This window comes from Leptodactylus fuscus, chromosome 2 (genome assembly GCF_031893055.1).
Source record: "Leptodactylus fuscus isolate aLepFus1 chromosome 2, aLepFus1.hap2, whole genome shotgun sequence".
Classification (NCBI taxonomy): domain Eukaryota; kingdom Metazoa; phylum Chordata; class Amphibia; order Anura; family Leptodactylidae; genus Leptodactylus; species Leptodactylus fuscus.
Window position 1 is genome coordinate 73813972 of NC_134266.1, and position 14749 is coordinate 73828720.

A 14749-nucleotide genomic window follows, 5' to 3' on the forward strand; every position below is an offset into this window, starting at 1 on the left:
TTCTTCCCCATACTGATGCTCGGTTTGAACTGCAGGAGATTGTCTTGACCATGTCTACATGCCTAAATGCACTGAGTTGCCGCCATGTGATTGGCTGATTAGAAATTAAGTGTTAACGAGCAGTTGGACAGGTGTACCTAATAAAGTGGCCGGTGAGTGTATGTCTCACATATTAGTAACCTTTATATGAGGCACACAGGGGTTAATATGAGGGACATGATGGGGTTTATTCTTATTATTAATTAATGTGAGGCACATGGAGTTACTAAGACTAAACTAATAACCTCAAATGCCGGACATTAATGAGAATAGTAATCCTATGTACCTGTGTGTTTTTCAGTTTCACTTTGCTAGCAGCTTCCTCTCCTCCTCAGGGAATCTTTGCAGGATGCAGACCACTATAGCAGGCACAGACCTGAGCGATTAAGCTCCACCCCCTGGGTTTCCTGCACCCCTCTCAAAGGGGAGTGTCCTTATGCCTCAGCTCTAGCAGAGCACTGAAGGGACCTCGGACTTCATTTAACTCTTGCAGGTCCTGTGCTGCTGGTGTGCCAGTGAAATATGGCAGGAGTGCCACTCTTGGCACGTGTGCCAGGGGTTGCTGACCTCTGCTGTAGAGGGTAATATGAATTTTGTGGCTTGCTATGGTCCAAAGTGTGTGAGATTGCAGAGATAGTGATGTGAGTTTGGGTTTTGTGGGGGTCCTGGGAAAAACGTATGTGCGCTATTGTGACGAAAAGTAGCCTATTGCGCAATCGAGTGTAGTAACTATGTTTGTAGAAAATTTCAGCCAAATCGGTCGAGCGGGTTTTGCGTGATTGAGGAACAAACATCCAAACACAAACATCCAAACTCACAAACTTTCACCTTTATAATATTAATAGGATTACCAATCCTGTCTCTCTCTACCATGCCCCTTTCTGCTGAGATACGCTCCCTTTGTGGACCAAAAAAAGTTTCTAAAATAAACACTGGTTTATTTGATGTAAATTACACTGTAATTAGGGCTAGTTCACACGTAGGCAAAGGGGCGGATTTTGACAGCGGATTTCGCTTCAAAATCCGCCCCTTTACAATGGTGGTCTATGTAGACCACCGGGCTTTTTTTTCCGCTAGCGGCGGGCTGCCGCTAGCGGAGAAAAGAAAGGACATGCCCTTTCTTCAGGCGGAAGCCGCGCTGAGCAACTCCCTCCTATGTCGGCTCATTCATATGAGCCGACAGCGGAGGGGAAAGCCGCGACCGCGATGGTCGCGGCAGGCGGGTTTTGACAAGAGAGAGACGAGGCTCGTCGCGTCTCTCTCGGTGTCAAAACCCGCGCGGGCAGTTCACGTGTGAACTGACCCAAATTCTGAAGCATTTTTATTAGTAAATCTGGCCTATTGTATAAATAATACAATTTTTTTTTATTTATATAGCGCCAACGTATTCCACAGCCCTTTATAAATCAAAGGGTAGACAATATCAGTGTATTATATATATTTCTGCTGCCTCTATAGATCTCACATATGGCTTCATGTTGTACATAGTTTGCGATCTCTCTCATTTAGTACTTGTCCCCCGAAGGATTCATAATCTAGTAAAGTAAATTGCATAAGAATTCAATTAACCTGTTAGTAAAGTGACAACAAGCCTATTAAAGCTATGTATCATTATCGAACAACACCATACAATCTTGGTTAACTGGCTAAAATTCATGGAACTCATATTATAGAAAAACAAATATCTTTGATTCACTTTTGTCCCTGGAAATAATAGATAATGTACAGCTACCTCCAGTTTAATATGAATATAATGAAAAACTTATTATCGCACTATAATTGTTTGTCTAAATGATTGTAATTAGGGATATACAATAATATTTATCACCCTGCAATGACCGCCTGAAGTCAATGCTGTGGGTTGTATTTAATCTCACTTGGCATCATGCGCTGTAATAATACGCTGCAGAGCCCAATGTCTTGAGGCAAAGAAGCTGAATAGCTGTGTGGGGACCTCGCATAATGGGTGCTAGCTCTGTACTGTTATAGTGGGTGTTAAACCCTTAGACAGCTATGTGCATGTCTGGGGGTTGCCATCTGTTCTGGTCAGTGACCCCAGCCCTGTCTGTGCCTGCTGTTGATGCCTATGCGCCCAGTGTACTCCACGTAGCTTACATATTCCCTTTTCACCATCTGATGTGCATTAATATCAAGAAAACTAATACACACTACGTCCGTTGATAAATACTTTTAGGGGTGCAGTTTTCAAAATACGGTCACTTACTACGGGATTCCACTTTACTGGCACCTTTGAAGTGCAAATATGATGTGGCATCCAAAAATCAAGCAACAAAATATGTCCTCCAAAAGTCAAATCGTAGTTTTCACTTTTTAGAGTTTTCAGCTGTACTGGTTCTGTCCTGCCGGAGGAATTTTTTGATTTTCAATGTTCATTTTTGACTCCCTCCTTTCCAAACCCCAGACTTTTTTATTTTTCCATTCTCAGAGCCATATGAGGGCTTAATGTTTGCGGGACAAATTATTCTTCATAATGCTGCCATTTATTATTCTGTACAATGTACTGGGAAGCTGGAAAACAATTCAGGATGGGGTGGATTTGAAGAAAAAGTGCATTTGTACAAAACTTCAAAAGTGGACTGGCAAAAATGTTGGCACCTTTTCTAAGTGTGAATAAATAACTTTGTTTCAAGCATGTGCTATTCATTCAAACTCAACTGTGGCAAGTAACAGGTGTGGGCACTATAAAAATCACAATCAAAAACTTCAAAAAAGCAAGTGAACACAGCCTAACTCACTCATTTGTAGCAATGTCCCTATTCTGATTTGGATCCTTTGCTCCTATGCATGGATTTCTAATGCCCTTGACTGGAGATGGTATCCACACAAGACAAAAAAAACAGCAAAATCCAGCAAGATCAGGAGATGATCCAAAAAAGCTTTTATTAAAACTTAGCTTTTATCTCCAAATAGGTAAAGAATTGGTGTGCAAAAAAGACCCCATCAATTCAAGTAATTCATTAGACTGATAAACTATATTGTTTTTCACAATACTTTTGTGTATATTGAAATGCTTACCTTAAAGCAAACTTGTGGCATATGCACATAGAACTGTTTATTGATTAGGTGCTTGGTTTCCTTTGGCTTTGAATTTGGAGGCCTTTGGACAAGCTTATTAAAACTAGAGGCGGTGCACTCTTTATAAAAAGTGGGTTACAATAAGCTGATGGCTTACATATCTCTAAACTTCAGATAATAATAAATGGCATTTTACAGGTATAATCATTTCTCCTATTTTTCTACACACATTAAGGATTCTGTGGATGTATGATGATTGAAGATGAAGATACGCCAATAGGATTCACACTGGATGACACCAAACCTGATGGTTCTGCACCTGCTATAATAGGGTATGAATAAATGAGTTATGGAATTAGGATAGTTTATTGAAGTACATATTGCAGTATGAACATTGCCGAAATAAAAAAACATATTGTATTGTATTTTACACTGATCGTCACATACAGCCTGTATTAAAACCCAGAGCTGCATTGATCAATTAAGGCTAGACTGACGTAAGTCATCATTACAATGGATACTAGGTACAAAACTGTCCCACTGCTAGAGGATCAGTGGTGAACCTAGCCTCTCTGCTGACTAAGGCGACGCGTATAAAGACACCACCTCCCCCCCCCCCCCGGGAAAAATAAATAAACAAAGATTTTTTTAAAAAACTGATCCGACAAGTTTTGGTTCTCTGAAGGGGCCCCCTAATTGAAACTGCAGGCCACACCCCTCCATTCGCAGATCAAAAAATCTCATTTGGTCCACACATAGTATAACTCCTCCTTTACTGACTGGCCCCCACAGCATATTATCCCCTTTACTGGCCTTGCACATTAAATTGACCCCTTTACTAGTCCCCACACAGCTTATGGTCCCCTTTACTTCTCTCACGCAGTATATTGACCCTTTTTTAGGCACAACACAGTATATTGCCCTTTTCTTGTGCGACCTCACATGGTATACTTCCCTCTGTTTGGCCCCAACAGTGATATTTCAGTTTTAGATTTGACCAGAATTTTCCAAAAGTTTTGGGCTCAGCCAAACCCAAAAGCTTTTGGGGTTTGTCACCCACAAAGCACCATTATACTCTGCAGTCTCTTCTGAGGATGCAGGAGAACAGCCAGATACCCAGGAGAGGTGAGTATAACTATTTTACTCACCTCTCCTGGTGCCGCACAAGTTTGGCCCACACCTGTTTGATTATTCCAATATTTTACTGGTCAGACTGGACAGGAGCAGGGATCTGTGAATAAAATATCTGTTGAAGTAAAGCAATAGATAGCAGCTGAGTAAAATAATGCCACCTCTCAGTTTGTGCCAAGAGGCACCTCAGGTCACCTCATGGCAGGAGTAGCCCTGTATAGGATTAATCTAAATTGGACTGTTTCTGAATTGTGTAGGAAATATCTGGCTTTATCAGGTTTATTTAATTTTAATTGTCATTTTTTAATTATTATAGATTCATTTTGTCAAGAAAAGCTTCCGCATTTGCAAATCTAAGCAAGGAGGAAAGGTATTTTGCTTTAGTTTATTATAATTTAGTATATGTGGTCTATAATATAGTTCATAATAGTTTTTGACGGTCATTTTGTATCACGTTTGAGTGTAGACTTAGGCTACATACACACAAAGGTGAAAAAAAGAACCTCAAAATCAAATGAAACTATCAGTTTTTAACGTTAGTTTTCTGTAAATCTATATTCACGTGACAGTGATGTCAGTCTTTATTAATGGACATCACATGGCAGTATTGAACTCAGTTTAAGTGAATGGGAGCTATTCACATGGCCATTATTTTGACACGATTTTATTTCAAAATATAGGTCATGTCCTATTTTTGCCCGTTTTCACTCTGTACACTCAAATGTATGGGGAATCTGTGAAAATGAGTGCTCCTTGAATGCAAGACAGCCATAAAATAAGGACATTTTTCACAGCCATTTTGCATCTTGGTCATGTGAATGTAGCCTAAATGTGTCAGTTATTTTTCAACTGTTTTCTGGATGTCTGACTGTTTTAATGCCAGATTTTCATCAGTAACTCATAGCTAAAAAAAATGTTTTTTTTTTTTGTTTTTTTTTACCTAACCCACTCATCCGTATTTAACGGACATCATCAAGATGAAAATATGTTTTAATGGACATTAAAAATTAACCCATGAGTCCATCCATCTGTGAAAACGGACAAAAATAGAACGTGTTTAGTGTTCGATAGAGTCATGGCCATTGAATAAGTTTGTCACTTTGTACTGAAAAATCAATGCAAATACCAAAGTCCCCTTCACATATCCACCATTGATTATGACTATAGACCATGTCTGATTTTTTATGTGTCCTACTACACTGGTTCAGAAACAAAAAATCTATCATACACTATTGCAAAGGGAATATAATGTATGTTCAGTCTAAGTTCTTTGTCAGGCATAAGGGTATGTTCACATGAGGTTTTTTGGTCTGGAACCAGAAGTGGAGGACCAAAAAAACGGGTAGCCTGTGCACTGCACCAGCATCCAGTCTCACACTCCGCTCTGGATTAGGCCCAATAAATGGGCCTAGTTGGGAGGAGGGAGTGTTATGGTCTGGGGATTCTTTACCACGGACTGGCCCCTGACTGATAACTTCTCAGTACAGTACAGGAAAAACACACCAAAAGAAAACAAAATCGGAAGTATGAGCAGTTTGGACTTCTAGTGTGGATCCTCCTACACCCTGCCTCGCACAAATAGAAGTAGCAGTGGGCCCGACTAACTTGCCTGAATGGGCACGAGCACAGCCGGAGAAGTAGCTAACCTACCAAGGGAAATAGAGCCCCTGTCTAGCTTCACGTTTACGAAGGAGAGGCAGATAAAGAACAAGCCCCCCACGGATGTCCAGACGCGGACTAACGGTGAACATGAGAACATAAAAGCATAGGAAGAGAATAAACGTGAAAAACAGAATAACTGAACTAAGCAAGGGATAGGAAAAACAGAACTTAGGATCACACACAAAAATCCCCTACCAAAATTCCAAACTTCCAAACAGAAAAATACCTAGGGCTCGCTGCGCCCGGAACACTATGTCTGGATACAAGCTCAATACTTAACGAACCAGTCCTGTGTGAACAGGAGCAAGAAACCGGATGGGCCAGGATGCAGATGGTAGCAGCTTCAGACAACAGACCATTACTGGAGAACAGGAACAGACGTTTAAGACCGGCATCAGATAGCATGTACAACAGCCTTATATAGTAAGAGAAGGCCTTGCCCATGGCCTGTAAAGTATTCAGCACTGCAGAGAACTTAACCCCTTCAGAGGCCAAGACACACCAGGCACTGATCCACCAGGCCACTCACCACGTGATCCACGCCCGAGTGCCAGAGCAGAAACAGCATGTCTGGTGTGAACATTCCCCTGCCGTGCATCAGATGATTCACGCGCTGAATGCCGTCCGGACACTCCGCGCCTGAACCTAACAGGCCGAGACTGCTGAGACCGGGTCATAACAGGGAGTGTCTTCAGGCCGAAACACTAGGCGAATTTGCCTGAAGAATGAGCATCTCGCTTCTTTTTTCTAGGAGCCAGAGGAAACAGCTCCCGGAGAAAAGAACTGACCGGCTCCCATTGAAATCAATGGGAGCTGTCTTTTTGGTCAGGATTTTGAGGTGGATACTACCCTACCTTTAGATGCCTTCTCCTTGCTGCCGTTCCTTAGATATCCTGGTTTTCGTACATATGCTAATTCATTTTTTTGCAGCACTGGGGGAGGTCCCCAGCACTCAAACAGCACTGGGGGCGTCCCCTGTGCCACAAGTAAACTATCCAGAACCGCCTTCTTCTTGTTCGCTGCCCCAGCCTCTTCTTTCTTGTTCAGCCACAGGAAAATGGCCAACTGTGCCCATTGCTCATGTCTGTCGGCCATTTTCCTGTGGCCCCTCCTGTTTGGCCACAGGAAAATGGCGATGGACATGCGCAGTTGGTGCTTTTTGAAGAAGACGTGATGGGACAAGAAAGAAGAGGAGGAGGAGGCGGACGAAAAGAAGGCAGCGCTGACTAGTTTTCTCGCAGCACTGGGGATGCCCCCAGTGCTGTTTGAGTGCTGGGGACCACCCCCAGTACTGCAAGAAAACTAATTAGCATATAGACGAAAACCGGGATATCTAAGGAACATCGGCGCGGAGAAGACATCTAAAAGTAGGGGAAGAATAGCCTGTCTTAAGGCTATTCTGATGTGGGTTTAGCTAAAAACAGGATTCTAATGATAGAATCCCTTTAATAGACACTGCGGCATAGATTCTGGCACAGTTGGAATTTTTTATCTAGTTCCCACATTCTCAATCAATAAGTGCTGTTACTTTTGGTGCATGATTTTCTATTTATTTCAATATAAAGTCTTAAGAGTATGAGAAATTAACATTTATGAGCTAACAATCCTTTACGCAATAGGAAAAGGAAAATATGTGAATACTATGCCAAAGTCATGGGAACTGAAGAAGCTTTGCGTGTAAGTAATTATTGTTGTGTATAATAACTGTAAATTGTGAATCAGTCATGAAATGTTTAGCCATGTAAGCAGGAAATAATTAAGAAAGCAAAAAACATCTCTACTATTTTCCATAATGTAATAGAAACATACAATGGAGTTTCTGGTGTAGATGTGTGAAAATTTGTTGCCTCTTTGACACAAGGCCCTCTCTTGCAACTTCGATGTGGCCCAGTGGCGTAACTACCGTAGAGGCAGCGGAGGCGGCTGCCACAGGGCCCGGGCCATTAGGGGGCCCAGTGACAGCTGCTACTGCTGTGGTTTTTTTATTTTTAATAGGCCGCAGGCCCCACAAACAGTATCATTATACTCTGGGGTCTGAAAAGATCCCAGAGTATAATAATTGTTTATGGGTGTCCACAGTGGGACATAATACTGTGTGCAGGGGACACTATGGGGTATAATACTGTGTGCAGGGGCCACTATGGGGGATAATACTGTGTGCAGGGGACACTATTGGGGATAATACTGTGTGCAGGGGCCACTATGGGGGATAATACTGTGTGCAGGGGACACTATGGGGGATAATACTGTATGCAGGGGACACTATTGGGGATAATACTGTGTGCAGGGGCCACTATGGGGGATAATACTGTGTGCAGGGGACACTATTGGGAATAATACTGTGTGCAGGGGACACTATTGGGGATAATACTGTGTGCAGGGGACACTAAGGGACATAATACTGTGTGCAGGGGACACTAAGTGACATAATACTGTCATACTGCCACTAAGGGACATCCCTTGTTCTGCGCCTTGTTCTTCCAAGAAAGTGGGTGGAGCAGAGCAGAGAGAGGGGCCATCTGGAACAGGGACACAATTTTTATGCCATGAGTTATACCAGAAATCTATGCTTCTCTTAACTGGCATAGGTGCGCACCTGATTTATAAAAAGGGCAGAGCCTCCGCTGCTTTGTGCCTGTCTTATCCTTTCTTAAGACGGATGACTGAAATACCAGTTTTAATAAATCTGCCCCATTGTATTATGATTACTCACTATTTCATATATTACCAGAACCCAGTATCACTAAGTTATCAAAGAAAATTGGCTCATCAGTAAACTGGAATCAGTTAAAAGATAAGTGATTTCATTGTTAAAAATAGGGGTCATCAGGAAAGCAGTGGTAGGGATCTAATCCCCCTTCGTGATCTCTGTAGCTTCTCTGCTGATGTCCCTGTGCAGTAGAGCAGTGGAGCTCTCCTCCATCAGGACATCTTGAGACCAGCAGCAGAGATCTCTTCACTGAGGTGGCAGTGTGGTTGACAACACGGGTAATCCCTGTCTTTGCAATCCTGAGCGTGTCCCTGAGTGGAAGTTACAATGTTAGTGATGATATATATTATGTTCTTACCCATAGTCTGGTGTTGTTTTTGTCTGTTAGATTTTAATAGTAAAATCAAAGTGTGTATGACTAGTGTTTGGGTTTTCATTCTTCAGATTCGCTTGGGGACCCGATAAACAGAAAGCCTATCTACTTAAAAAGCAGTTGCCCACAGAAACCTGTGAACCCCCTAGATTATAAAGGGGTTCACTGGGCTTCTGCTCAAAATTGGCCGAGACAAAGGTCTCTGGCAGGCCTTTTCTGTCCACGTATTTGAAGTGAAATGGGGGATGGAGTCCCTGAATGGTCTATAAACACTAGTGTGACCACAGCCTGAGCTGTTGAATAGTGACAACATATCGTCTTAGTCTTGTGTATTCTGCTGTTGCTTCTGTGATATGCTGCTTGTTTCATGAAATATTCCCTCTGCTCCTCCCTCCAACAGATTACAGTTTGTTACTGTCTGTGACATGCATATGGTTAAAGGGTTTCTACCATGCACATGACCTTGTTTAAATGTGTAGAAAATGAAAGGTTAAACGTTTTGCAAATGTAAATAGTTAAAAAATTTGCAGTTTTATAGATTTTTTTTATAACCATCTTAGTGGTGAATGTATGTTGTCTTGATTGTTTGCCAATGGATACAACCCTAAATGTTGGAATTATCTGTGGTTTGAGACTTAACAGAAACCCTACCATGAGTCGGGGCGGGTTCACACCAGCGCCCGATCTCCTTTTTCAGGTTTCCGTCTTCTGCAGACAGAAGACAGAAACCTGGCAGACAGTGTCTGGCCGTGAGCGCTTTGTGGTCTCCTTGGTGAAACCGTTTTTTCTAACCGGACGCAAAGTCCTGCATGTCCAACTTTGTGCCCAGTTTAAAACAAAACCTTTTCGCCGCAGAGAGCAGAAAATGCTCACCGGCGCTCACAGCCGGACACTTTCCAAATCCATTCTTTTGAATGGGCTTGGAAACTGCCTGCCGGTTTCTGTCTCCTGCCCAGTTTCGGGCAGGAAACGGAAACCTGCATAACGGAGTCCAGGGCGCAGATGTGAACCTGCCCTCACTTATTTGTTTTCACTTGTAAAATGGGGAAAATATAAAATATAAATTATATTTTAAATGAATCACAATATTCTTTAACAGCCAGTACATTATGAAGAAAAGGACTGGTGTAAAGAACAATACTCAGGTGGATGCTACACAGCATACTTCCCTCCAGGAATTATGACTCAATTTGGAAGGTATAGTATGAATGTGTAAAGGCAGAGGCATAAATGTACTACCATAGATATTGCATATTGTATTTACTCTATTCTAGTCACATCCAAATTCTATGTATATTTTCCATACAAGGAACTTTATGTTAACCACCTAATCTCTACTAATCTAATTTAATGTGCTATTCCTGCCATCTGTCTATTCTGTCTATTCAATTCCTTTTTAAGTTTCAGCTAATTATTATCCCTTGCTAATACACTTACATATAGAGATACCTGTGCATTATGTATAATACACCACCTGTTGTCTTACATGTCCTACATACATATCCACACTGAATGGGATTAGATAGAGAACTATATACACTGCTCAAAAAAATAAAGTGAACACTCAAATAACACATCCTAGATCTGAATGAATGAAATATTCTCATTGAATACTTCATTCTATACAAAGTTAAATGTGATGACAACAAAATCACACAAAAATCATCAATGGAAATCAAATTTATTAACCAATGGAGGCCTGGATTTGGAGTCCCCCCCAAAAAAAATTGTTGCCCTCCACATCTCCTGGTGTACTGGCCTGTCTCCTGGTAGCACCTCCAGCATGTCAGATTGCACCACAGACTGTCCAGGAGTTGGCAGATGGACATTACATCCCCCTTGGATCAGCCTGTAGTGTGTTATCCACTTTAATTTTGGGGGTGAATCCAACTCCAGGCCTCCATTGGTTAATAAATTTGATTTCCATTGATGATTTTTGTGTATTCAATAAGAATATTTCATTGATCCAGATCTAGCATGTATTACTTGAGTGTTCCCTTTATTTTTTTGGGCAGTGTATAATATATATATATATATATATATATATATATATATATATATATATATATATATATATCATACCGCATGCAGATTTAGTGGCCTTCTATATACATAAAGTATGTAATATCCCATTATTGTAAAATTTTGGACATTATTGTAGATATGTGTCATATGTTCCCACAGTGTGATTCGACAGCCTGTTGGAAAGTTGTACTTTGCTGGTACAGAGACAGCTACAGCATGGAGTGGATACATGGAAGGTGCTATAGAAGCTGGAGAAAGGGCAGCCAGAGAGGTGAAGTAAATTTATGAGATGTATTGTATGTAATCTATAGAGAGAATATTATGTCCTTCTTCACAGCAGCGCCTGGATTATCAGCAGGATTATCTTATCTTATCTTATTTTATAGCTCTGTACTGTATTAGCAGGGAGGAACATCTCTCTCCCTCTCCCTCCCCGCTCACACAGCACAGTGCTATAGGCGCTGCTGTGAAGAAGGACGTTCCTGACAGAGAGTCAAGAACACCCTTCTGACTGTGAAGAGCTACGGTACCGGCACCGATAGCTCTTTACCCGGGGCACGGATCATGAAAGCCAGCAGTGTGCTGAATTTAGCGCACTGTCGGCTTTACAGTGGTATATAAATCCGCCTGCGCCCCAAACCATGAAAGGTCCTCTTTAAATAAAGAACCAAATTCTAACTAAGTTCTAATCTAGTATCCAAATCATATCCATATTATCTGATGAGAATATCACCTTTATAAATCGTTTATGCAGGTTATGTGCAAGATGGGACTAATCCGCGAGGACCAGATATGGGTACCAGAGCCAGAATCTGTGGTAAGTTAAAGGAGGCAATAAAAGACAAATAATACTAAAAAAAAATCTAGATCCTGTATAAAAAGGAAGCAATGATATTTTATCAGAAAATGCTGTATAACTATTTATAACAATTCTAATGAGAATTCCTACCCTCAAACAGCTTCATTACAAGTACACAGATACTTATCTTCATTGAATATAACATAAATCTGTTCTGTGGAGATATTCTCATTGTACAGAGACTGGTTGAACAGTAGAACTTATAAAACATGATTTTACACATCTTTTATGGTGCAGTTTTTTTTAATCAATGTTACAACAGAATATACAACATATAAAACACTGAATTCATGCATTTTGTAGAATTGATTTTTGTGATAAATCTGTTATGATTCACTAGGAACCTCTAGTTAGGAAATAATTCTTTACTAGATGGGACATGTAGAATTGCCACAGGGACTAAAGGAATTTGTTAAAATATTTTGAAATAAACTACCGTAATCATTAAAAAAATATCAAAGATTTGGTTGGAATAAGGTTCCAAAATTGGTAAAATTCACATTGGTCCAAACTGGATGTTCTGGGTAAGTTGTTTATTATACTCTTAGGTCCCTTCAGGCCCCATAATATAATCATGGAAGGTCAGAGAAAGTGTTTAACCACTTCCGGACTGCCCATTGGTTATATATGTTATGGCAGTCCACTCTTAGTCCTGCAAAGATGTACCTGTACGTCCCCAGTTTAGTGGAGAAATCAGCAAAAAGAAAAAAAAAAGTTAAAATGCCCCATAAAGGCAAAAAAATAAATAAAACAAAATAAACAAAAATACAAATTTTAAGAAAATAAATGGTAATTACCATAAATAATAATGCCACTACCATGACCTCATCACAGGTGCTAACCCCACCCTGGTGACAGCATATAAACAAAATAATTCTAATGATGTCACGTACAGGCATTATGACATACTAGTAAAATAATGGGGGGATACCCTAAATCTTAGTTGAAATGAGCCCCTTTAGTTTTGGGGTTGTCTACTAGAAGCTGTCTACTATCTTGGTGCTTATAGCCATGTCCTTTGGGTAAACTATAGTTCTTGTTAAGCCATTATTATGACAAATTGCTGTTTGATAACTCACACTGTGTCTAACATTTGGAATTTGTTTAAAAGCTAGCCTTCTAATTGTGTTTCTTTTATGTAGGATGTCCCAGCTCTGCCAATCACGACAACATTTTTGGAGAGATATCTGCCCTCCTCTCAAGGCCTACTGAGCTTCATTGGCCACACAGCTTTCCTTGCAACAGTTGCTGCTGGAATTGTAGCCATCAAGAAGGGTCATCTGAGCTTGAAGTGTAGTCTTTATAATAATCTAAGATCTTGAATTATTCTAGAAATGTTTATTAAGACATAACTTTTTGCCAAAGCTGGCAGATGTGGAATGTAATTTAGCATCTGACAATAGTAATCGCGGATTACTGTAGTAATCTCAGGTTTAAGTTCTATATTGTAATAAACACATCTTAACTACATTGATCTTATTTGAACTGTTCTGTGAAAAAGCAATACCACAAGTGTTTATAGTGCAGCTAAAGCCATTGCAAATCTACCACAAAGTCGTGAAGTTTAAACTACATTGTGTATATAGAGTTTTCACAAGACGCATCCACTTTAACTCCTACAGCCCAACTAGAGATGCCAGTCTGAGGATGACACCGTTTTAATCTAAGCCAAATAAAAAATGGTATAAAGTTAGACTCGACAGTCTGAACATACATCAGATTTAACAAACTGCTTTAGATACTTGTTCTCATAGGAATGCATTGACCAGCTTTGATTGGCCAAATGCTATACAGTGTACAGCATTCGGCTAATCAACGCTGGTTCTGCCGGAGGCTCGTCTGTGACGAGGCAGAGTCTAAGATCTGACCACAATGGAGACTGCTGTGGTCCGATTTTAGACTCCGCCTCCTTACAGACGAGCCTCCGGCAGAACCAGTGTTAATTGGCCAAATGCTGTACACTGTATAGAATTCAGCCAATCAACGCTGGTCAATGCATTCCTATGAGAAAAAGTCAGCTCCCACATAAACACAAGCTGCAAGCTCTCCCGATTAGAAAGGACGAGCCTGCTGCAGAACCAGTGTTGATTTGCCGAATGCTATACAGTGTATAGCCGGTTCACATTAGCGCTTGCCTCCCATCCGGAAGGAGTCTGCAGGAGGACCCCCCCCCCGAACGGAATATCACACAACTGCACAGCGCTCCTCCTAAACAGTCTCCTCCTGCTATTCGTGGACTTGGTGACTCTCCTTTAGTCGAATAGTGGTTTCCCCTGAAATGAGCATTTTTTCCCCATAGACTATAATAGGATTCGATATTCAATCAAGTAGTTGGATATTGAGGCTCCGCTCTAAACGAATCTCGAATCTCGAATATTTCACTACTCGCTCATCTCTAATACTGATGTGTCTCTTCAATGTGAAACGGTACCCCCTCAAGATCGCCAAAAATATAGTGCTTATGAAAGTGTAAAAATGAATACAGCAACATGTATTTAGAAATTTCTGCATGAAGTAGCGCCAAACGAATGAACTGGTACACCATTTTTTTATTTCCTGGCTTTCTGAGTTGTTTTTGAAGTATTGTTTTTGGCATCACGACTAAAATTACATAGCAGATGAGGTTGGAGGAAGACACAGGTCCATCAATTCCAACCTATAACTGGTGCCGACTGCCTCATGTCAGGGGAAAAAAATTCCTTCCTCACTCCAAATCCGGTAATCAGTATAAACCCTGGATCAAGTTGTCTTTACCAAAGATCTAAAAGCCATATCCTGTAATATTTTTCTGTTCAAGAAAGACATCCAGATCAATGTATTCACAATCACAACATCCTGGAGCAGATAGTGATCTGGGGCTTTGATTTACTCCTCTGGACTGTTCCATATACATAAATACAAATACATGGACATG

General features: G+C 40.8%; 1 protein-coding gene across 1 annotated transcript in view; it reads left to right on the top strand.

The window, feature by feature from the left end:
• Nucleotides 1–13262, top strand: part of LOC142194710 (amine oxidase [flavin-containing] B-like) — a 45709-nt gene extending 32447 nt beyond the window's left edge. The window contains exons 9-15 of the mRNA XM_075264018.1: nucleotides 3311–3407; nucleotides 4523–4576; nucleotides 7488–7545; nucleotides 10051–10148; nucleotides 11136–11247; nucleotides 11731–11793; nucleotides 12978–13262. Of these exons, the coding sequence (XP_075120119.1) occupies nucleotides 3311–3407; nucleotides 4523–4576; nucleotides 7488–7545; nucleotides 10051–10148; nucleotides 11136–11247; nucleotides 11731–11793; nucleotides 12978–13157 (662 nt within the window). The 3' untranslated portion in view covers nucleotides 13158–13262. The remainder of the gene's footprint in view (nucleotides 1–3310; nucleotides 3408–4522; nucleotides 4577–7487; nucleotides 7546–10050; nucleotides 10149–11135; nucleotides 11248–11730; nucleotides 11794–12977) is intronic.
• Nucleotides 13263–14749: the final 1487 nt, after the last annotated feature.